The following is a 24,481-nucleotide window of genomic DNA, read 5'->3' on the forward strand; positions in this document are numbered from 1 at the left end:
TCCCGGGTTTGGATATTGCGCTCTCAAAAAGTTCGAAAATTGACTTGTCCTATTCGACTACAGCAATTTAAAGCGTTTCAAGAAAGTTTTATGAACGGGAAACTTATTCAAGCTGGGCGACTTCCACCTTCGGGTTTGATGCTTGGAAGTTCTCCCTCTTTCTCGCGAAAATTTATCGTCAGTTTCGAGGAACTTATGGGGTAATGTCACTTATTCTAAAGATTTTTGATACGAAACGTTTAGAGTTTCATGGAGTTGTAAAACGTTGATTTGAAAAATTGCAATTACTGTGTGGTAATTGTTTGTGGTTTAAATCAATAAATCGATAACCGAGACGTCCAATGAATAATAAACTATTTGAAACAATAACGCGAGAATGTTTGTTTCCCATATCCCGGGGGAATTTGGAAATTGCCGAACTTTCCCCACAGGCATCTCGGGAGAACCGAAAATCAAACCAGCAAAACTTTATTTGCACATTTTCTCTTCCAAACTTACGCGATCGAACTGATTGTTGTATGTGACTATTGCTCCAATTTCCTGCATCTGTACCTGGTGGTTTTTGAACTAGAAGAAGATAATTTACACAAAGAAAAGTTTCTTGTACATCATTGGATTGCACCACGCGCCAATATTCTTATTTGGCAGGGAATGCGGCCTCAGATAGATGGGTCAAGCACGACTACTGCTTCTTACCCTCCCCAAGAGGAAGTCGTTGCAAGTCCAGGAATTTTCCCTTTCGGAATGTTTCTAAAGTTGTCTTCTGTCCTGGGAAAAGGATGCCCCCGCTGACAGCTTCTTCGTCAGCTCGTCCATCTCTGGTGGTCCTAGCAAATTATAGGATGTCCAAATTTGCGTAGGCAAAGTGCGAGGAGTGCACTCAGAGTCCAGTTAGCACCGGGATAACTGCGGAAAGGCTCTATTAATAATTACCAGTTATCCAATAACTGGTATTGGGGGTGTTTGTGGGGTGCTTCTAGCGCCACCTTCCTTCTTTTGGAATATCTTCACTGCGCTGCTTCATCCTTTCCGTTGTGGTGGTGAATCTCGCTGGATCTTAGAGGTCCACGTTTTTACAGATTATACCATAAAAGTGACAAAGTAACAGAGAGGAATCAATACCTAACGACATCTAGGATTAGTCTGTGCTAATTATGGTATATTTTCAGCAACTATCTAACTTAAAAGTTTTTGATTGACTACCGTAAATGAATAACAAAAAAAAAGGGGGAAAATTCCCGTTTTCCAGACTAAAAGTAAATAGCACCTTTCCTGTCAGGGATCAGAAACTTTTCGGGGCAGATTCGGTAAACGGACGCATACACAAAAGGCCAAATGTATGCGGAAAGTTTCCCTGTTGCGGCCACGAACCGGCTTCAAATTTCAACACGAATTTTAATCAGAATTTTTGCTTTATTTTGTCGGTTTCCCTTATTATATTATAGCTCCATGGACAATAGTGCTCCGTTGAAATTCATATTAAAAAAACAATGTCGTTAAAGTTCAAGTTTGCTTGCAATCAATCTTTATTGTGCTAAACTAGAATTTAAACACTTTTTTAAAATATACAGGGTGGGTAAGAGATTACAATAAAATTGTCACATAGCAAAATTTACCAAAAAGATATTGTAAATGAAAATATACAGGGGGTTTCATTAGTGTAAATTTTCAGAATGGAACATACGGATGTTCCTCCTTATGTCCCCAGGAACACATCTCCCCCAGGGAATGCCAACATCCCCGATTAGTGGACGTGACAGGACAATGCTGCAGAGAATGGATGTGCGACAGCAGAACAGGTAATAACTTAACCTCCTTTCACTCCCAACACCACGACCAGCAGATTTAATTATTAGTCTGGCTAACTTTTAGCAGAGCAACCTCCATCCTGCCAACCATCGTTCTCCAGATGGTCGAGCTGTTCCAGCGATTGTGGCTCTGGATTATCCACCAGAAAATCCAATCTGAACGCTAAATGTTCACCGGACACCGAAACTCGGATATGTCAGACCAGACGATGCCAGGACAAGGACTATATCATCACCCATAGAAAATATCATCATCTTAGGGTAAGTCTTTACAAAACCTTAAGGGTTGTTTACCCCCCAGTTAAGTCGTATTGAGGTCAAGATAAGAGTTTCAGTGTGCGATTTCAAGGAAATTACACCACTGTAACAGTTATTTCGATGGTTGTTCACGTGTGAAATTGTACTCGACGTCCGAAATGCAATTGAGGGGGTTTTAGAGGGTCGTTCAGGCAGTGAGAGGATTTAATTTAGTAGGATTAATGCACGTTGTTTTGCTTTGATAGAGCTGAAGAAAAATCCAGAAAACTTTACTTAGTACGCCTTAGAAAAATGCAAAAATAAAGTGTGAAAATGTTTCAGAAAGGGCACGAATGTAAAGCAACTCATCGTCTAAGTGAGCCCGTTTTTCTCAAGTTCGGCCCTTGCAGAAGCAGAAAACGATTCCGTCCAAAATATTGCGGAATCTGTCCAATTCCAGGGATGGACTGTAGACCGACCCTAAGCACCACCGTAAACGTCGATTTCATCTGCGAAGGTAAATATACGAAACCGACCGAAACAAAATCAAATATTTACGAATTAACTGGGACATGGAAATTTATTTCTGTCCCGGGACCATTTAATCTCTTGCAAAGCGTACAAATCACCGCTTCCTGTCAAAAAAAAGCCCATTATAGCTTCGACGTTAGCCCGTCATAGTTTTGGAGCCATCAATCCCTTCCCTATTTATTTGCGAACGTCCAATATTGTCCTCGGTCGGCCCTAATGGATAAAAAAGCACATGGAATAATGGAGCCCTAAATTTTCCGGACAAACACCATAAAAAAGCTTGAATTCATTCTAAATTGAAACAGAAGCCAAATCAAGGGCTTATGTGTAAATCACTAAAGCTAACACCAAATGTACAGGGTGTATGAATTAGTTAATTAATCAGTCATTATGACAGCTATCTGCATTGTATTATACACCATTCGGTAGCCAGAAATGTATACACTTTGTTTTACTCTCTTTCTCATTAGAAACTAACAACGTTGGGCAATAGACAAATTGACAGGATTGGCACGGTTCTATAGTTGGTTCAAATTTCCTGTCAGTTTTAAGTCAATCACGTGATTTATTTAAAAAATGATCAAGTTTACAACCTTCTCTTCTTCGTTTGAGTTTAGTGTCAATTTCCTAATTTTTTTTTTAGATAACAAGTTCTATCTGTTTTGTGTTAATATCTACATTATTTTTGGATTTTTTGGTAATGGTTATCACTCAAAATAACGGACGTTTTAATCCACATGTGCATTACTTGCGTAAATTACAGCACAGTGTGTTAAACAATTAATTACTTGACCAATCACAAACGACCAACAGTGCTTTGATTGACACAAGTCTTACCATAAATGTTCTAAACTATCCTAACAAAACAAATTTTCAGGACCTGGTTCTGCCTCAGACAACTCTGTGGAGTTGTTGCCTGAATACCTGGAACCTGGTGCAGACTTTTGGGGTGACTCCTTCCCCCCCACCTATGACTCCGATGACTCCCGTCTGATCACTGTCCTGGTGCAATGGGTGCTAAAGTGTCGGTGTGAACACACCTCGCCTACAGCTTCTACAAACAGTACCGTGGACGCTGACATCGTCCTGCACCGCGTTCATCGGACTTAAATTTTTTTGAAAACACTCTGTATAATTAATATCCTGCAACGATGTAATATCAAGTATTTGGGTCCACTTTTAGGCGAGTTCAATATCACTTTTTTCGGTTGGGAAACCCGAGGTTGAAACATTTCAAACAGATCATCATATAGTTTTATAGGGGATATACCAAAGTGTACTTTGTAAATTATTAATAATTTAGCATTTAGTTAATTAAATAGTGGATAAGTTTTAATTTATGATAATAGTGCCTATATGTAAAATTGGGTTAATGTAGCAGGTGATGCATACATTTGCTTTGAACATCCAACAATGTTAATGTGTGTATCAATGCTAATAAGTAGCGTAAGTAAGTGTTTGTATTATTATTATTATTATTATAACTATCAATCTTGTAAATCACTAAAAACACTTGTATATAATATTATAACAAAGACATCATAACACTGTTGTAAAGTTTCGGACTGCTAATAAAGGTTTTATCACTAACCAGCAATTTTTCTCAACACTCTGTATAACATATTACTGTGTCTTTTATTAGTATAGAATGCCAACAGAGGGTGCAAAAAGTTCTTGTATTTTGGCGTTTTCTAAAACTTGACTTAATTCAAAAAATCAGGGTAAAATAGAAGTGTGTTGTAATGTACGTAGTTTTGACAGGATTGGTTCATCAGGAGCTCCACCTTAAAGTTTCCCAAATTCAGTTATTGACCTTATGCATTCATTGACTCTTTGAAATTTCATCTACACAGTTGATTGATCAATGGATTATTCTAGAATTTTTAGCCACAGGTCATTTCATTGAGAAACCCATTAACTGACTTAATAGTTTAACAAGCGAGTAAAATCACACTTAAGCGATTATTGTAAAAAAACCAAATTTCCACGCTTTGTTTTCTTACTATAAACTACATTGACTGAAATTTGGAACTTACTAGAAGGTTTTATGCAAAAACCATAGACGTGCTTAACCAAAATTGATTTGCTTTGCGCTAGGGTAGGTTTGTAAAACCCACCACTGGTTTTACGCTACAATAACTTTCCGCATAATCTCCAGTAAGAAAAGTATACCAATTTCATTCGCAGTTTGTCAGTCAATCAACAATGCAGCTAATACTTTTACTAATAAGTGTTTCACCAGTGTTTTCTAAGAGTCTTCCACCAGAAAATTCATTAGAAAACTACCATAAGCAAAGAAACGTGCTTCTGAACCAAACTCAAAAAGACTCAATTGGTGGTCATCTGATCTTGGATGACTCAGAAATCAAAGTAAACTCAATTCTGATGCACTGGAAGAACTTGGAGCTGGATGAAGGTTTTAAAGACCCTACTAAGTTCTGGGCTGCCCAGCACTTTTTCACTTCCAAACCATACATAGAACAGTCTAAGTTATTTAGAATAATCCGGCAGTTACCTAAGGGTGGGGTTTTGCACGCCCATTTTTCTGCCCTAGTGTCCACCGACTACATTTTAACTAACATCACTTACAGGTAAGTTGTGTGGGAACTCCCTAAGAAAGTGCTACATTAAATAGTATCAGGGACAATTTGTTTGCTATGCAGTCTGAAGATGGGAGGATTTCTCTCAAGTTTTCTCAGGAAGCTCCAGGGAATTTGTGGACTCCAATCAAACTACTCAGAGAAAGTGATAAGAGCTTTGACTTTAGGCTCAGACAACAATTTACTCTGCTTAAAAATGGCGTGGATAATGATATTAACTCAGTTTGGAAGGCTTTTCAAACTATTTTCAATTCCGTAAAACCACTTGTGACTTATCGTCCAGTTTTTAAAGACTATTTCTATCAAGTAAGTTGTTTGGATTTTGATTATGCAAACTTATTACTATATCAATTAATAGGCTTTGAAAGAGCTTTACGAAGATAACATAAGGTATCTGGAGTTCAGAAGTACTTTACCAAAATTATACGACCTGGATGGTACTACCTATGATAAAGAGGAGACCATGAAAGTGTGGCAGGAAACCATCATGGAATTCATGAAAGACTACCCTGATTTCTGGGGGGTAAAGTTTATTTTAGCTCCTAAAAGGTTTGTTAATAGTACTGTCGTTGAGGAGTTTAGACAGCTTATGGTACATTTGACCGGTAAATACCCAGATTTTATTGCTGGATTTGACTTAGTAGGACAAGAAGATATTGGTGAGTATTATTTTCAAATGTTTTTTTTTTGTATAGCAAATTAACACAAATTTCAGGTCCGCCACTGAAACACTTCCTACCAGAACTCCTCAAAATGTCCAATCTCACCAAACTGTTTCTACATGCTGGTGAGACCTTATGGAATGGTGCCATTACCGATGAAAACCTCATTGACGCTGTACTGTTAAATGCCACCAGGATAGGACACGCCTACGCCATTTTGAAACAACCTGAAGTACTAAAGATGGTCAAAGAGAGAAACATTGCACTTGAAATTTGCCCTATCTCCAATCAGGTACTTTTACATAATAGCATATTTGTCCACTTACTGACATTTGTTTAAAGGTTCTAGGGTTGGTTGGTGACCTTAGGAATCACCCAGCTAATTACTTGATAGCCAATGATTACCCGGTGGTGATTACTCCAGATGACCCGAGTTTCTGGGAAGCCAAAGGCCTTAGCTATGATTGGTATGTGACCTTTATGGCCATGGCCAGTAGACATGCAGATTTGAGGCTGCTGAAGCAGTTGGCCCTCAATTCAATACGGTTTAGTAGTATGGACGATGTACAGAAAGAGAAAGCGTTAGATGGATGGGAAAAACAATGGAAAAACTTTCTTAATGTGGTTCTAACCGATAATGAGTGGTCTGCGTCTTAAGCAGTCTATTAGTAATAAATTTGAATGTGTCATATTAAATATAATTTAAAAATAAAAACTATAAAGTTAGCATAACCGCTTTATTACAATGCAACTTTGGAAATAAGATAAAAAAATGTGATGCTCTAATAAACAATTTGGTGTTGTGCATGTGATCCTTCTAGGTCACCGGTACGGCATTGACTCACATTATAAACGCAAATTAATCGGAGCGGTTAATGCAATTATATGACCCACATTGAAAACAAATTTCAGGTAATATTTTGTGAATTCAGGCAATTACGGATCTGGAAAGTCCTTTTGCAGACGGTCAGGTAAATTTAAAACACAGGACCGTATTATTAAGAAAACCTAATTACGATGTTATTCAGTTACGCACTTAATTTCTTAGTAATGTTTTATAATAGAATGACTGAAAAATATTTTTTTGTTTTCCTTGACTGTCTTACCTCATATTTCCTTAAAGAAATTCAATTTATTAATTGCAGAAATGATAATAGATTTGTATGTTGCTTTCAGGGTCAAGTTCACTTTGTGATTGTTGCTCTTTATCTAAAATGATAAATGGTTTTCTCCCATTATGTCACCATACAATTTCATACTTCCATGGACAGCTTAGACCTTCAAATTGTAAGGAGGAATTTTTCTCAATCACCCTGTACTTTGATATCAGCCAATAATTTACGCATCAAAGCAAATATTGATAAACTGGAACAATCTTGTTTGTTGACGGTTGTACCGGGTGGCCTAATAAGTATATGACGGTGGGCTGTAAATGAAAACTGTACCTTTATTACCCGTACATATTGTTAAAAAGTATATTCGTGACGTCACCCTCTATACGTTTGATTTAGTGTTTACATTATATTTTGGCATTCATTCACTATTATATTTACCAGAAATGTTGTTAACTTCTACATTCACTGAAACTAACAAATTTTATCTTAAAAGTAATATTGCGCAATGTACCGAAATCATCATCCATATTAATTGACTAATATAAATAAGATTAAGCGTTTATTACAATAGAAACAAAAACGCACAGATTCAAATATTTTTAAAATCCTATCAAAGATCTTAGTAGCCTTTACAACTTTTATAGGTCAATGGCTTTGGGTTCCACTGGTCGCCTTTGCCAATTCGAAAACCAACACTGAACACAGTCGGTAAAAGACAGAATATTTTAGGGGAACCCCGGAGTTCCAATTTGGTTCAAGTTTCAGAACAAACCAACAAACACGCAGAATCCTTTTCATTTCAGTGAAATACAGTTGTCCCCTTTAAAAGCAGGTATCTGATCAATGTTTCGTATACTTTTACAGGTGAATCTATTAGTGCTGTTTGTCGCGGTCAATATGTGCCAAAGTGACGATTATATGAAATACAGGCAAAATATTATACAGGAAGAACAACGATGGTTTATGGGTGATGAATTAAATTTAACTGACGCAGAACTGAGGGTAAATGAATATTTAGTCAAACTGAAAATGGTGGAGTTGGAGCAGTCTTCCATGTTTTTGCCAGCCAGAAACTTCCTAGAAGCTAAACAGGATATTGACAATTCGCAGGTACTCACACAAAAAAAGTGTAATGTAAAGTACAACTTAACGCACTAATCCATTTTTAGGTCTATCAGTTTATTAAAAAAGTACCCAAAGGCGCTTCTTTACACACCCATATGTTGGCTGGAGCTAATGTTGATTACGTTATCAACAACTTCACCTACAATGATAACGTATACGGATGCTACAACAGTTTAAATATATTCAAACTTAGAGTGCTGAAAGATCCTAAAGATGACGCTAACTGTACATGGAAAAGTCTTAAAGATTACCGGTAAATGTTTTTTAATAATTACCAGGTTCCCTAAATTTAGGCCACCTTGTTTTCCTGAAGCATTTCAGACATTTTTCAAAATTGCCAAAAGTTTCTAGAATCATTTTGGTAATGACAGATGCTTTTAAATACTACTCAAACTTTAAAAACTTTACAAACAGTTGCCAGAAGCTTCTTGCAGTATCTCAGAATCTAATAAGAGTTGCCAGAAGTCTCTAAATGCTTCTGGACCAGTTGTCAAAAGTGTCTACAAGTCTCCTCATTTTAGTAATGCCAAAAGCGACTATTACTGAAAATCTCAAAAGCAGTTGCCAAAACCCTCTACAATTATCCTAAAAACGTCTTCTAAATACTATTAAAAACCTTAAAAATCGTCAATCTCTTTCAGAAAAGAATCTTCAAACTTCGACCAGTTTCTACGCGATCATTTGGCTCTTCCCACATCTGCAACGTCCTTAAACAAAGAAGACATTTGGATCAAATTCAAAAACACCTTCTCCACTCTGTACGATTTGGTGGCTTACAGGCCCTTCTTCGAAAAATATATCTATCAGTTGCTTCTGGAACTATACAAAGATAACGTCTTCTACACGGAACTTCGAGGCACTTTCATGCCTTTATACGAGTTGAACGGGACGACTTACGACCCTGGAGATTTCCTGAAAATTCTTATGGACACTGTGGAAGAATTCAAAAAAGACTATCCTGATTTTTTGGGGGTGAAATATATCCACAGTATATACAGGGGAGTGGATAATAGCACCCTTAAGACTGGTTTGGATGAACTACTAAAATATAAGCACTTGTACTGTGATTTTGTGGCAGGTCTGATGTCTGATTTCTAATTATAGAAAATGCTTTTTTATGTAACTATATTGGTGTTACAGGGTTTGATTTTGTGGGATTAGAGGATGACGGCCATAACCTCGTGGACTTTCACCAGACTCTCCAAGACGTGTCCAAAGACCTAAACTTCTTTTTCCACGCTGGGGAAACCAACCAATACGGACGCACTGACTTGAATTTAGTGGACGCCATTTTGTTAAACTCCTCCAGGATTGGGCATGGATTTGCTTTGGCAAAGCATCCGAAATTAATGGAAATAGGACGAAATAAAAGAATCGCAGTGGAGTTGTGTCCAATTTCCAATCAAGTTTTAAAGGTATTTGGGAAGTTACAAGATGGAAATGTTCTAACAAATTGCTTTAGTTAAATAGCGATCCAAGGAGTCATCCCGCCACTGTCTTGTTATCTCAAAGTTATCCAGTGGTTGTGTGTAATGATGATCCCTCAGTTTGGAACGCCACTGGTTTGAGTTATGATTGGTAAGTTAGTTTTTTCATTAACTCCCATTTTAAAACCGAGTTTGAGTCCACATCTGCGATATTTGAGTGAGTTAGGAACAGTGCTGTGATTTACGCAATTACCTATATTTCTATACTCTATTTCTACTTTTGTGTTGTTAAATTAACCAACATTAATCCAATTTCCAGGTACGTAACATTTATGTCAATGACTTGGGAGAGAGACGGACTGAAAGTCTTAAAACAGCTGGCTCTAAACTCAATAACGTACAGTGCAATGAGCGAGAAGGAAAAAGAATTTGCTTTACACAAATGGCATACTAAATGGAATCAATTTATAGAAGAAATGGATAAAATTCCGGCCTCTGTTAGTCTAGTATAATTAATCAGTTTTAATTATAAAATTTTCTTGGAAATGTCATACTGATAGTTTAATCGTGTGCAACAGTTACATACAGATGTCACCAGGTGTTGCACACTACTACTGCTCTAGGATTTTAGAACATTTTACATATGAGAAGGTATTAATCTGTAGACAAAACTGTCAGTATTGTTGTAATCAATATTTTTCTTAATAAAAATTACCAAAAAAAATATACACTTTAGTTTAAGCCATGGGTCTGAGGGCAGAATTTTTACATATTTCTTCTTGCTGGTTCATAAAGTAGTAGTCATATGATATGTCATAGACCTAAAAATATCTGCTAAGGTTAATACTTTCTAGTACTTACTCTAAGGTGTGATCAAGGCTTCCAACTGTAATTAAGTCCCCATTAGTTAATTGTTCTTCAGCACTGATTACTTGACCATTCAATTGGGTGTTACAATTCCTTCCTGAATCCCCTATTTAACTAGGGGAATATGGCTTTGAGTGTTACAATTGAACAAACAATAAATATCATATTCTCTGTGAAGTTTTTGAAATCTCTTGGACCCCTTACCTCAAAGTGTAAAATATGGTTGCTTTTTGTCAAAAAAGTCACTCATAGTAGTCTGACAAGAAACTTGCTTGAAGATCATTGTTTAAACAATAAACCCCATGGTGTACATAAGTAATTTAACGTTAATAAACTAACCTTCACTAGTAACATTCTGGTCAGTTTGATTGTGACTTGGTTGTAATTTCAGCTTGTATGTAACTTACTCATTCTACAGTCATTTTGTCTGCTTAGCCCCCATATATGTGGTTGTGGCACAGTTTACAGAAAACTACAAAAATTTTGATTTGCAGGGTTGATTCTGGTTTTTGTTGGTACACTTACTATTTTCGTTTCTCAGTATAAAAACCATTATATGATTCATTGATAACCTATCTAAATAGTCAAATTAGTAGAGAATTAAGGTATTTAAAATATAAAGATCTCTATTACTATTTTTTTTAAGAATTGTAGGTTATGTTTATATTTTTCTCCGGACTGTCACTGTCACTGCTGTCAGCTGCAAATGAAATCGGTGGTTTGCACAGTTGCCACAACTTCTTTGAGGTATTTATATTTTATATTGTAAACGTAAAGGGCAAACTTGGCAAAAACCAATAACAACGGTTGTATCTACGTTTATTTGGGAGATAACTGGTAGACCGTATTTTTACTCATTTAAGATTTTGACAACTAATCGTCGAAAGGAACAGTATAGACACCACCGCTATTGATTCGTGTGGAACAACTGTTAAACAAAGATAAAAACAGTTTGACGCAGTTGCGAGAAGGACAAAAATACGATCCTACAACAGTTTAAAGCGGAATAGAATAGTTGGGTTATGTTTATGTGTGTTTTTCCGGTAAGCTAAAAAGGGGGCAGTCAATTTGACTGGTAAAAGCTGATTTGTGCTCAATAAGGTTTGTCATTTAATCATACTTACTCCACAACTACGCCTGCAAATTTAAAAAATCCTTACTGAGCAGAAATCAGCTTTCACCAGTCAAATTGACTGTTATCAGAAAGACTTTAGTTCTGTTAAAAATCAAATCTCTAAAAAAAACACCCATTAAAGACGAAAATCTAGCACTGGCTCGTGGCCAGCAAAGGAAAAATTGGCGTCGCGACGCTTCCGTCCCGAACGTCACCCCTCACCCACCGCGCAACTACTAACACAGTAATCAATATTACAGTCTGACAGACACGGAATTCCAACCTTCTTTTGCCGAAAAGTGTATTATTAAAAAACGCGAGTCTTACGAAATTTCTTTTTTTTTTTATTTGCCAATCTAGTTTTAGAATTTTGACCTTAAGAGTTGGTCAGTGTCCTTTTTGTTTCCGAGGAAGACGGAGAAAAAGTACAGTGCGGTTTAGTGAATTTAGAGGCGATTGACCCCTCCGCACTCACACACGCACACACTCACTCACAATTTCCGAAAAAATGCACTTTATACTATTATTATTGTGATAGTAGTGGACTTTTTATAATTATTGTGTTACCACCATCAAAAAGAATGATTAGTGCATAAGCAGAGTGCGGATACAAGATGATTCGGTTTTGAGGTTAGCAATCCTTAGGTAAGTACCATTTTTGAGTGATTATAAAAGTGAGAGTTGCACCCTGAAAAGGGGGGCTTCTTGCTGAAACATTCTAGTTTTATTTTGGAAAGTAAAGTAACAGCTAGGCAGGAAAAACGTAGGTGACATCATTTTTTTGACAGTTGGTAACTTTATCAAGAATGCTGTGGCCAACTGTCAGTGTCAGTTGGCTCCAATCGAATTAATCTTTCTTAGAACAAACTAAGGTTTGTTATCTTGACGATTTACGGACACACCCGGTATTTGCTAATAACAATTCGACCTTCCGATAGTTGTTCTATAGTAGGCCTTGAATCCCTACAGCGTGATCACCGCGCTGTCTCGAATAATGACAAGCGACGTTGTCAGTTTGGTCAAAAAAACATTTTTTTCGATCCCAGAAACACTGGCACCTTCAACTCCCTTTCAAACTTCTGGCCCTCTGTCAGCTTTTGTGATCTAATGTGGGTTACCAGTTTAGGTTTGTAACACGACAAATGTCACTAGCAACTACTGTTAAACAAAGGTGTAAAGTCGGCAACGTCGCACTGTAAAATCCTTTCCGATAGCGGTTCAACGTTCACTACACAACATTCGGTCTTTGCTCGTTCCGGGGTGTGTTTAGGGTCGTTTTTCGTCGATTTCAACCCTGCGAAGTTTACGTGAGGGTTGCGACCGTCTTTTCCGCCAATTGTCGAGTGTACAATGTACCGGTTGACCCACCAGGACGTCCGGATTTGTGATTGTTTGATCATTCATTAAGAATAGCGGTGACGTTAGCGCTTATCGTGTTTTTGTTTACTTGGTGATTGTCTATTGGTGCTGAGATGTTGAATAAGTGAGTGAATTTTGTGGTCTTGTCAAGCAGTTTGAGGTCCATGCAACGATGAGGAAAATAAGTGGTGAGAAAACTTGTTTGATATCAAATATGATATTTGACTGGAACTGTCAAAATTGCCTCAGTAAAACAAGCATAGTTACGTAACATACGCGTTGTTTACACTATGGTTGTCACTGTCAAAATTGACAAATGACAGCACATATTAAGCTTAAAATGTGTTTTTCGAACGTGTGTTAATTTGAACGATCCTTAAAAAAACTGATTGCTATACAGTACCGGTTTGGTACCACCTCAGTTTGTGGTACCATTTTGCACGGATTGCAACTAACCGATCCGCTTCATTGGCGGTTTTCTCAATTTCTTCATCCACCAAAAAAAAAAGTCCATTTATACGAGAGCGCTGCCGTACCACTTACGGTACCACCGATTTGTCTAGTTTGGATTTTCTAATAATAATAATAATCGTTTCTTGTGACCGCACGTAAAGATTTCACTTTGATATCGGGCCACTTTCAAGCTTTTGCCATTTAGGTGTACAGATTCCAGGAATAATCTTGTGGTTTGTAACATAAAAAACAGTGAAATGATAGGAATACTAGAAATAGTAGGAAAGCATGGTGGATAGTTTGAGATTGCTAAAAAAAAAAATTAGCAAGTTGTGCTACACGTAAAAGTTGATTAGAGCATGATATTAGGTATACCATTTAAAACAAAATGTAAACAAAATAGTAAAATCAAACTGACTGACAGTCATCTGACAATGACAGCAGAAAAATGAAGTTAACGAATTTAAATAAAAGAAGGAGAAAACTGCAATGGAAGAAAGGCCATGTCCAAGAATGAAGGTTATAAAGGCCGTATTTGTTTTTAAACTCCATGGAGCGCGCAGAGCTTTTTTGACGTCACAATTACGTAATCTGGCAAAACTATAATTGTTCAAAAATTTTGTCAATCACAAACTAGAGTGGAAGAATGGTGTAATTTAAGCAAATGCTGCATATGTGGACTCTTACCGTGTTTTATATCATTTAACAGGGAATTTGAAAAGGAATTCAGTGTTTATACTATCCTGGACGTATCTACAACTTTGGACTGAATAATACGTCATTAAGTCGGGATGTTTGTGTGGTGGGCCGAACGCATTCGGGCAAGATTTATGTCAGTCATTTGGGGCTCCCCTCGCATTATTCAACGCTCAGCGGCGAGGCAAAAATGATAAATTCTGTCCGGACGACACTCTCTGCTCGTATCGGGGGTATTTCAATAATTTGTCACGCCGTAAGCCGCCTGGGACGCGAACCATTTCCCCTCCACCCCCTTCATGCCCCTAACCGAATTAAATTCGTATTTACCAACTTTGAGTCGTTATCATTATACTCCGGGTGAAAGTTTTGCAAATGGATTAACCGAACTTGAGACGCCATTTTTTTTTACACCGAGTGCGATAATTGATATACACTCGTAAACCGATTAAAACGGTGCAACGTCGCAATCGATAATAATGCATCATCAGGAGAAACAACAACGACGTTTTCTTCTTCCTTTTTTTGATTTATGGACCGCGACCGATCTCGGCCTAACCTAAAAGCTATCATTATCGGTATGCAAATTGTGTGGAAGACCCCGTTTCTGGACGTGATCCTTCATTTATATCTTTCAACACGTTTCGATTTTAATGGTTATTACTGCCGGAGTTAACCTTTTACACAATTGACACGTATGCAGGTGAGGAATTCGACAAGAACCGCAAAATTATCTAAAAATAAACGAACATCCAACTCCATTTCGTCATGGCATCATCATGCATAACATAATTTGGCAGAAGACAGAGACAGTTGACAGTTTGGTGGTTAATGCACCGCCTACTATACTAGAAGAAGGTGCTTGTCAAAAATTCCAATATGGCGGGAATAGTGGTGACAGTTCGTATTGTAGAAATTCAGTTTTTTGAGGACTAGATGAATTTTTACGGTTTAAAATCAATACTTGAAGTTATTTTTGTTTGCTGCCGTTAATAAGTTTTTCAAGCCACATTGTAACAGCAATTCAGGAAAAAGTCCAACAGTGTCAGTTTTTTACTTTACAATAAACCGGATCTAACTCAACAGTGGTGGAACACTTTGAAGTGGGATGATTTTACTCCAACACTATACTCAATGGTAGGTACAAGTGCTTTCTAGTACAGTAAATTTATTAGGTATTTGTTACATGCACAGGTATGTGAGTTATATTTTAAAACATCCTTCATTGTGAGAGCAACAAAAATAATTTTGAATGAATGTTCTTGGTAATAACTTAAGAACCATTTACCAATTTTGCTTACCTAGTTTCAAGGATTTACAGATTTTCTTACATTGAACAGTGTTTAAACTAGTTTGCTGTGTGTTGTACTTTCCAGGACAAATGTTCTAACCAATTTGTTTAGGCTGGACTCGATTGTGTATAAAAAGCTCTATCTATACATATCTGGATCAGGAATGAACCTTTTTTTGATTTTTTATTCACAACTTGCAATCAACTACACGAAATTAAAAAAAAATACATATTTCTTACTGCATCTGCATACGTTTGTGTATAAAACGAAAACCGCTAACGCCGCCATTAAAAGTGACATTTTAGGCTTTCTAGTATAGAGGGCGGTGGTTAATGTCGTGGAGAAATGTTTTGTTGTTGTTAATTTGTGGTAGTAGTTCTATTTAGTTTAAATCTCGGTTTTAATAAAGAATTTAAACATAAAACCGGCTACTACATGCTTTTTAAGTACTTTTTGAAATTCCGTATATCAGTAACATGGACAGCTAGAGAGAGAGCTAGGACGGTTCCAATGCAGAGCAAAGGACATGTCAGTTAGTCGTGTTTTAGATTATTTTAAAGAAAAATCAAGTCAATGCTGGCGGTCATCTATGTAGAAAATTTCATATGCTTGAGTATTAGCAACTAAAGCAATTGGCTTATTAGACTGGCTCACTGAAGACCTACAAGGTCCTCCAACTAGTAATCAGATAAATAGATACACCTATTGCCCACAAGTCAGAAAACGTCATAGTCACGTGAGCATTCAACCAATGAAACTTGACATTTACTGTTTCTGAGTTGGAAACCAGTCAGGAATTGCCTCTGCGAACAGACCTATAGTCCAGTCTAGCCGGTATGCAAATTTGTATATTGTTTTTACCGGACTTATCGAATTGCGTCAATAAATTGTAATAGACGCAGCCGATAAACTTATCCGGTAGGCTCAAGGTTAATTGTCGTCGTAACCGGTCGGGGTTTCTGTCCCAAAAAAAAAGAAAAACCATCATCAGGAAAGTGACTGGGACAGGTGGCCTAGACGTTTAAAACGACATTTAAAATTTTACTTTGCTAGGTAGAGAGAGACGTGGACCGAATTTTAAACTAGACCGAAGCGGGGAAATTCTGGAATAATTTATGAGATTTTGGGGACGTGTGTGTGCACGTTTGATGTACTGAAACAGTTGATTTTTGCCAGTTAAGTCACGCTACTGTAACCCTTCTCAATCAAAGACAAATTACTGTAGGTAATGTAGGTCCTTAGGGAAATCATGCGTAACCTATAAACGATACAAATTTCAACGCCTGTTACTTTCCTAAAACGATGACAATTAACCTCCCTACGTCCCTGAATATCACCCTGTATAACGGTAATGTTAACAAATTGTTGAAAAGTTAGGTGAACCTACTGACTACAGCGCTGCAGTGGGTATGGTCCCTATAGGATGTCCAAACAGCCGGCTTTCGTCCCTCTGTTTTTACCTCCTAAAGTTTTGGGGAGTTAGGGTCTGGTGAGTGGGGGATGGTTTTACCCCTTTTGCGTAGGCAAAGCGGGGGAAAGTGCCAGGAGTGCAGTCAGGGCCCAGTTAGCACCGGGATAACTGCGGAAAGGTTCAATCCAGATTTTGAGAATAAAATTCTTGCCACCCGAGGGAAATTGTGGTCTTCTTCTTGGCTGGTTGGTCCTGAATTTTCGTTTATTTGAAACATCGAGGGGGTTTGTGGTGTGCTTCTAGCTCCGACTTGAAGAACCGACTTGATGAGCTTGTGCTAACTTTGATGTCCTGCTTGTCATTGGGGTACAGTTTTGCTCTGGTCGCTCTGGCTTTCTGTCTGGCGTATTCTATGTGGCTTCCCCACCTGAGTTTTTTTGTCCATCTTAACCCCAAGGTAGGTCGCCTCGTTGCTCCACTCGTCCATGTCCATGTCTTTTAACCTGACGTTGCCTTCTATCCTCATCTTTGGTATTCTTTTGAAAGCCTGCGTTTTTTCCACGTTTAGGTCGATCTTCCATTTCTCCAATGCTGTGGTCTCCTCTTGCAGGTATTGGATCAGGAGGGCTTCTGCCGCTTCTTTCCTGTTGAACTCTTCCGTGATGTACTCGGTTATCCTCAGGACTTGGAGTTCCGTTAATATAGTGTCCTCCGGAATCCAAATTGCTCGTCAGGGATGACGTGCAGGTCCTCTTCTTGCTCCTTTAGCCTCCTGAGGATGATACTTCTGTATGGTCCTAACTAACCGGTTTGTTATATAGGAGTTTCACATATAAGTTTTCAGATGTGTACTACATTAAGTCGTCGTTTTGACGATAAAGAGATTAGACGAAATGACATGGCGGCTGTTGGGCAGTACCCGACATTGGTACCGTTACGAATTGTTGTTTGCACCACCTGTGACGAGGAGACCGAATTTATTAAAGCCTTCTGTGTAATTTACATACAAGCGCGAGTGCAAACACCTGTCCAAGTACCAGAAAATTGTTTAAGTTGTCCATACTGCAGTTTTTAGGTACTTTCAATGTGATAAATTGAATTCTTACCAAGTCCGCTACTAGAAAGATTATTGTTTTCGTGTAATTCTGGCCAGTTTTGAGATATTTATGAAACTTTTCAGACGTGTAATGCATGGGAAGTTTAGTTCTACTCATATCGGTACCATTACGGCTTGTTCAATGGTATTTACCTAAAGATTGGGTATAATGACGTTCAAGGGGTTTTAAATAGGAAAAACTTGGTTAACAGAAAAATTTCAGTTCTATTTGTAGAGCTACTTACAGGGTGTTCTTAGAAATACGCGAGGCACGCGGTCAACGTACGGAAAAGGCAAAAATGCAGTTTTCTATCAAGTATCGCAGGTTTACGGTACTCGCTTAGGGCCTTATTTGGCACTCTGAGAACATATTTCCGCGAGCGGCTAAAAATGGCGGAAATTAATTTTAACGGCATTGAATGGCATTTTGCGGCGATGTTGCCACTTGTAGCGTTTCTCCTCGAAGGTGAGTTTGTTGGAGGGTGTCTTATCGGAATTTCTGGGCCATCGCGCAAATTCGAACTTTGCCCCCCGGAAATAATTTAAGCGTAGGTTAAACTTTCCTGCGGGAGACATCGTGCGGAAAATCTTATTTATTTCCATCCCTCTCCATTCCCCAGCACTTTGCAAGAAGGGGCTGGGGAGAGCAGACTTGTTGGTCGGAAATTAGTAATGATGAAGAAAGTCGTGACACGATGGCCGAATATCAATTTACATGACCATCCGCAAGCAGCTTTAAAAGTGATTTATCGTCTCGATTTTTGCATCGTGAGAAGAAGAACGCTCTTAACCCAGTTTTCCATGCACGCGGACGCCATTTTGCCAACTTTCAAACAGCAAAAAGTCGTTTATTAAAAATTACAAACTTGCTACAAAAGATGGAAAAATAAACTGGCAAAAGGGTGCGCCGTCTGGTAATACACTTTTAATTTCCCCCAGGTTTTAGTTAACCCGACGACCGCAAAATGGAATAATTTAATTTATAATTTTGGGGGCCAGATTTTGCCTTTTTGCTCCTTTATCTTTGTTTATTCAGGTCGGTTTTATTGTCAAAATGAGTCAAGTTGGAATTTGCAAGTTTATAGAAACTACCATACAGCCAGATTAGACACAAAAGACAAAATGGTGGCTAAACCATGGTCAGAAATCAAAAGGGTAACAAATTTGTAGGCTAGAAAAATTTAAAATGACCGACAGAGAGCATGTTTTTAAACAATTTCGATATTTGTCTGATTCCACTCCGAGAACTCGATTCCATCCCGAATCGAGTGCTCGATCAGAAGTATCGAGCATAGTAGGCCCAAACCGTAACAATATATTGTAGTAATGATGACTAAATGTTATTGACAGCAATTTAAATTTTGTAAGCAAAGTCTTCCTGTTCTAACACGGCTTTTAAAAAAGGAACAAAAAATCAACAGACACAACTAAATTAAACATGGGCCTTAAGGCAGCCAAAACATCAAAGGGCAACTGTGTATAGACCGCCCTTTTAAGGGAAAAACGAAACGTTCAAAGCAAAGGTTGTCATGAACATTATTTGTGAAAACCTTGGCCAATTAAATTTGTACATTTTTACCACTGCTTTTGATGATTTTAATATGCAAATTGTTTTAGGATCAACGGAGAAAACAATCGAAAGTGATCGTTCAATTTTCTGCCGTGACAGCGCGACTATTGTTCAGTTTTTTTTTAATGGCTAGAGAGGGCGCCACTCCCCATAAATGTGGGCAGACGTTTCACAAAAAATTATCAGAGGCGTATCACAAAAAAAAGTGACATTTTAAAGAAAAAATTACTGAAACCTACAGTGGCGCACCATCAACAAACAAATCGCGTGACTAAAAAGCATTAAAGTTTACGGTATATTCATAAGATTCTGGTCGAGCACGCGTTCTGCCTTATCGTAAAATGTAGGGACAGTTTAAATGGTTTTCATCGAACAAACCACTGTTTAGCGACTTAATTTAACCCTTACAAGCTGCCGAGATTGCATCGTCCCTTGCAGTTTCTGCGATCTCTTCCTCAATTAAAAGATTTTTGGCAGTAAACTAACGAGAGCTGGCTACGTAGCCACAAGCGCACACCTGTACGCCATCTGGCAGCAAAGATGTAAATCGCAATCTGACACCCCTCGATATACGTATATAATTAAGGAGTACCTCGATCGAAACCCGAAAATTTCCAAACAGCTGCCATTTAGGCACGTGCCAGCTGCCCTAATTCTTAGTTTCAGACGATTTTGTCCGATGTAAACTGATTCCGGGCACGTAACGTACCCGTAATTTTGTTGGCCGTGAAATGACGCAGACAAATTGCCGCCATTTTAAAAGTAAAACAAAATGACGCACACAGGAACCATTTGCTAAAAACACGGCAAAAGCCAATCATATGCAATTTGATAAGTTTACATAGAGTTGGGCAAATTTGGGAATTTTCGTATTTCCACTACGTTTGTGGTTATATGACGTATTTGACATTGACATTTGGTGTCATGACAGACATTTGCATTACTTTAAGTTACTGCAAAACTGGTGTATTGACCTATTGCTTCAATTACATTCGATCGATTAGAATACAAGTCTACTAGTTTTGCATTAGACTGACCAGATAACTAGAACTGACAGGTAAAAATGACAAATGATGGTAAACGGAAACTTTTCCAGCAATGTTGATTCCCTTCCTGGACAGTTACACTATTGGGGTTTTAAGTTAATATCGCAACGCCAGTTGAACTAAAATCGGGCAACACGTTCCTAACCTAACATTATAAATAATATGACACTGTCACTTCATGTTTGCTAAATTCCTAACCAAAATCAACGTAAACAAACAGAGAAATGACAGCTGGCATGTCCGAAATTGTTTTCAAAACTGATCACCAGAGGGAGTATCTCTTATCTTGAAACGCCAATAATCAATGTTAAATTAAAAAAATGGCGTCCTTCTGTCTGTATGAGCCTTGTCCTAGTAAAAATGACATTCTTTTAAGTTAGGTCTGTCAGTTGAACCGAATCTCTCAGCATTTCATATGGCCCCAACGACGTTTGAGGGTAAAAAGGATGGAATCCCTTGTCAGGCCCTTGTTTCGGCTGAAATCTTGTGGAATGTCGAAATTACTATTTTTTCTCTCCTAAATATATCGAACCTTCCGGTTTAGCACCGCCATCTTGTTCCGTCACAATTCGACCGCAAGATGGCGTGGGTGGTGTATGTGTGTGGCAACCGTTCGATTATTTATAATAACATGATCGAAGTGGACGTTGCGTATTTTTCCTAACCCTTTTACCGACAACGGTAATGAGATGGATTTATCGCAAGCAGCTTCGGATTTATCACTGTCGTTTTAACTTTAATTGCGTTTAGCGCTACCATAAATCAAGTCGAATGCGTTTTCAATCCGTAAATTATAATATTATGTAAATAGTAACTTGGAACGACCTCATTATCATTCCTATACCACCCTGTACAATTTTTGCTTAATTGGAAATAATTCAGTAATGATAAGTTCACATTGTTGTTTGTGATTGGTCAAGAAAAGGCCTGAAAGCTGCTTTTTTTGACCAATCACAAACTACCATCTACTGGGTCGAGGAGAGGGAGGAGTAGGTATTCCAAAAGTAACTTGTAATATCGTATGTTCCACAACCAGTTTACTTATGAATAAGGAGCCATCTAAAAAATTTCAACAAAACCACGTGATACCTAATAGGCTACCAATCAAATCGATTGAGCTTGTAAACGTAATGTGACACTCAAATCGGCTTGTCGCGACGAATAAATCGCAAAAGCCTCGCGCAATGGTACCTTTGATGGGTACGGCAAACTGCAAACCGCCCGTCACGCTTTCTCGGTACCATCTCGATGGAAAAATATGGCGCCGGTACCAATTATGCGTCTGTCACTTTGCGTTAACGGTAGCGCCGTCTTCTCTTAACGGACATTCACCGATAATGCAGGATAGAGTTGGAAATATGTCACTGGTATATCATCCGAGAAGTTAACTTGAAAACTGTCAAAAGTTACTTTGGGGTCAATACATTTTTTTACCACCGTGTATGCGAATTTTGACCACCCCTTTAACTCCATTAGTTTTGCAGATACTTAGTCTACTTTATTTTTAGGTTAGGCATTATTGTATCGTGTGTTCCAAATTTGAATAACCATCCAGACACTTCTTCACATCCAGTAGAGGTACAATCCAAATAACGAATGATGAAGTATGGTTTGTTACTCAAATTTGGGACAACCGGTATATTGTTGAACTACCTAAAAATAAAGTAGACAATATAAGTATACAGGGTGAGTCAGTGTTAAACGGCCAATCCTATGCCATGCCTAGAGAATTGGATTTTAAGCAGAAAGTTGTGTCCGAAAATGTGTTGTTACCGAGATACAGGGTGATAAAGTTTATATTACATACACTACTGTTTAGGATCCTCCACAATTACAATGTACACATTGTAGTGAAAATATACAGGGTGATACTTTTTCAGGGGGGTGAATCCCCATTTTATTTTCCCAAACGTTTTTGTAATACAGAAAAAAGTATCATTCTGTACATTTTCACTACAATTCTCGGTAACAAGGCATTTTCGGACACAACTTTCTGCTTAAAATCCAATTCTCTTGGCATTTTATATATGAGCGTATAATGAGTTAAGAGGGTAGTCAAATTTTAATCAACCACCCTGTACCTGAGTATAATTTAAAGTAGTATTATGTAATAATGTATAGGGTGTTCCATTTAGCTGTCTTTTTACATTAAAATATCGGTTTTTTTCTCCAAGAACTCTTGGAAAACAAAAAAAAAACTCAACAACCCCCTGTCGCGGTTTCTTTATAGGACACTCGAGTTCCTAGCTCAAGGGACTGGAGGGGTGATTATGCAGGCAAAATGCATTCGCGACCTTTCGTTTACGATTCCCGGGTGTCGTTAAGATTCCGGGGCGGAAACTAAAAAAAAACCAGACCGAGGAGTTGACGCACCTGGGGGAGCGGTTTCGTGGAGCGTGGCCTGCGCGTCCTTAGCTTCGTTAAGCCAGCCGGCTCTGGGTTTATCTTTAAATCCGGGCAAACATACGTTTTATCTCCTCTCCCCCCAAACACCTCTCTCCATTGCTTTTTAGCTTTAAAATGCACCCGAGCGAGTCCCCTGTTTGCTTAAGCGTCGTCTTATCTCGACGACTCGTAAAGCGGGATTTCTGACGCTCGTCGAGCAAATACACCAACAATATTTCCACGGGTTATTTAATAAAAAAAAAAACTACACTTTCCTCCCTTTCCAGTCATGGTTTCTGGCGAGGTCGTAAGCGTCAGCGGCTTAATGACTCGACCGCCAAAGTGGAGGGACTTTCAAGGGTCCCTAATTCCCGGCTAATGTCCCTTGCAGGCTCTCACACACACAAGTTCTGCTCTTTTTATCGTTTAATTCCCGGTCGGAAAGTTTCCTTTTTTTCGCCTTACACCAAAAGGGCGTTATGAAATATGAACTGATGACGGTGTGATTTTAATAGAGAAACTTATTAGTTTACGTCTTACGACCCCATCCGTTCACTCTAAAACAGCTTAAAATGCAATTCATTTGTTTAGGTTTATAAGTGACTGATTATACACATAGTTTGTGATTAGTCAAAAAAGCAGCTTTCAGCTTGCTGCTTTTTTTGACCAATCACAAACTACATACAAACAGTGTTTGACAGACATTACAGGATGTCATCTGTCACAATAATTGTGACAGCGTCGCCGTTTTTGCTTTCATCTACTAAACTATTCACGGTGATGTAAAAAGGACAGCTGTTCGCAGGCTGAAAATTAATTAGGGCTCTATTTTTACCGGGGTTTCCTTTTGAAATAAGCGCGATCTGTTTTCCCCCTAATTTAGATCGATGGCTTCGTTTACGTTTCCTGTGAAAACACCTTCGGGCCTAATGGGACTCGTTGGTTTTTTTGGCGGGCAAGCATTTGTTTCGTGTCGGTTTCGATCGTAAACACGAGAAAAACCGCACTATTTAAATTGAAAATCATTTATTTCAACTTCTTCAAATGGTTAAGTCAAGTGCAATTTGGTTTTAGCCTTGTAGAAACACAAAAATGTCATATGGGTAATTTGTAATTGGTGCAAATACTTCACGTGTGAACTTCAAAGCCAATACAGATTTGTTAAAATTTGACAGTCAATTAAACCAAAAATGGTGGACTGTTAACCATAAAACACAGAAATAAATTTCCATCACGACCGGAAATGTCCGTATAAATTTTACGACGCTGTTTTTGTTCTGCTACATTTAACCGTGGCATTTTTCTTCCATTGGAGCAGAAAGGGAGTCCAGTTTCTTTCCAATACAGTGCCGCCCCCCCAACTGTTTTTGTCACTTTTTTGATACGATTTTCAGGGGTACGCCACTGGTTTGAACAGTCTTTTTTCAATTTCCCTTAACTGCGGGATTCACGCACAACCCCCCCTCGAATAAAGCCAATTTTCTTCTTTCTTTCTTTTCTACATAAAAAGCAGGAAAGTCTTTAGTTTCCCCTTATTTGCACCACTAAGTTAAGCTGAGCTTAAGTGTAGTTCAGAATGTAACAAACGAATTCACAGTCTGAATTTTGAGTCTTAAATGAACTTTTTTTAACTTTTGTCACTTTTCCCAGCTTCAAGAGGTTAAGTCTAAGTTTGATCTCAAAAACT

At 38.2% G+C, this 24,481-nt stretch overlaps 4 protein-coding genes across 9 annotated transcripts in view; 3 read left to right on the forward strand and 1 right to left on the reverse strand.

Moving 5' to 3' along the window:
* Ccn (cellular communication network factor protein Ccn) overlaps positions 1–4,166 on the forward strand; it is a 38,544-nt gene extending 34,378 nt beyond the window's left edge. Inside the window, exons 5-8 of one of the 2 annotated variants that reach the window (XM_081984104.1) lie at positions 1,673–1,799; positions 1,876–2,069; positions 2,388–2,562; positions 3,454–4,166. In XM_081984104.1, the coding sequence (XP_081840230.1) occupies positions 1,673–1,799; positions 1,876–2,069; positions 2,388–2,562; positions 3,454–3,686 (729 nt within the window). In that variant the 3' untranslated portion in view covers positions 3,687–4,166. Of the gene's footprint in view, positions 1–1,672; positions 1,800–1,872; positions 2,070–2,387; positions 2,563–3,453 lie in introns of both variants that reach the window. The other variant, XM_081984103.1, reaches the window with a different exon arrangement.
* Positions 1–24,481, reverse strand: part of LOC145732170 (DNA-3-methyladenine glycosylase-like) — a 139,730-nt gene that overhangs the window by 45,858 nt on the left and 69,391 nt on the right. The window lies entirely within an intron of this gene.
* LOC145731940 (uncharacterized) lies at positions 4,942–10,549 on the forward strand. Its single transcript, XM_081983933.1, has 13 exons — positions 4,942–5,167; positions 5,218–5,482; positions 5,535–5,835; positions 5,892–6,130; positions 6,181–6,482; positions 6,660–6,666; positions 6,771–6,809; positions 7,794–8,063; positions 8,123–8,331; positions 8,720–9,156; positions 9,219–9,493; positions 9,541–9,656; positions 9,825–10,549. The coding sequence occupies exons 1-13, from the start codon at positions 4,962–4,964 to the stop codon at positions 10,015–10,017; spliced, it is 2,859 nt and encodes a 952-aa protein (XP_081840059.1). The 5' UTR covers positions 4,942–4,961; the 3' UTR covers positions 10,018–10,549.
* ckn (CRK like proto-oncogene, adaptor protein) overlaps positions 11,830–24,481 on the forward strand; it is a 46,686-nt gene continuing 34,034 nt past the window's right edge. The window contains exon 1 of one of the 3 annotated variants that reach the window (XM_081984100.1): positions 11,830–12,131. Coding sequence is in view for 1 of the 3 variants with exons in the window: in XM_081984099.1 (XP_081840225.1) it covers positions 13,018–13,033 (16 nt within the window). In the remaining 2 variants the exon portion in view is untranslated. Of the gene's footprint in view, positions 12,132–12,683; positions 13,034–24,481 lie in introns of those variants that run through there. The other 2 variants (XM_081984093.1, XM_081984099.1) reach the window with 2 other exon arrangements.

This window comes from Ips typographus, linkage group LG7 (genome assembly GCF_016097725.1).
Source record: "Ips typographus isolate SLU linkage group LG7, UJ_Ityp_2.0, whole genome shotgun sequence".
Classification (NCBI taxonomy): domain Eukaryota; kingdom Metazoa; phylum Arthropoda; class Insecta; order Coleoptera; family Curculionidae; genus Ips; species Ips typographus.

Excerpts from the sequence above, each read along its gene's own strand:
- LOC145731940 (XM_081983933.1), top strand. The coding sequence starts at position 4,962 with ATGCACTGGAAGAACTTGGAGCTGGATGAAGGTTTTAAAGACCCTACT. Across the intron at positions 5,483-5,534 it reads TTAAAGACTATTTCTATCAA|GCTTTGAAAGAGCTTTACGA; the intron begins GTAAGTTGTTTG and ends ATCAATTAATAG. Across the intron at positions 8,332-8,719 it reads AAAAGTCTTAAAGATTACCG|AAAAGAATCTTCAAACTTCG; the intron begins GTAAATGTTTTT and ends AATCTCTTTCAG.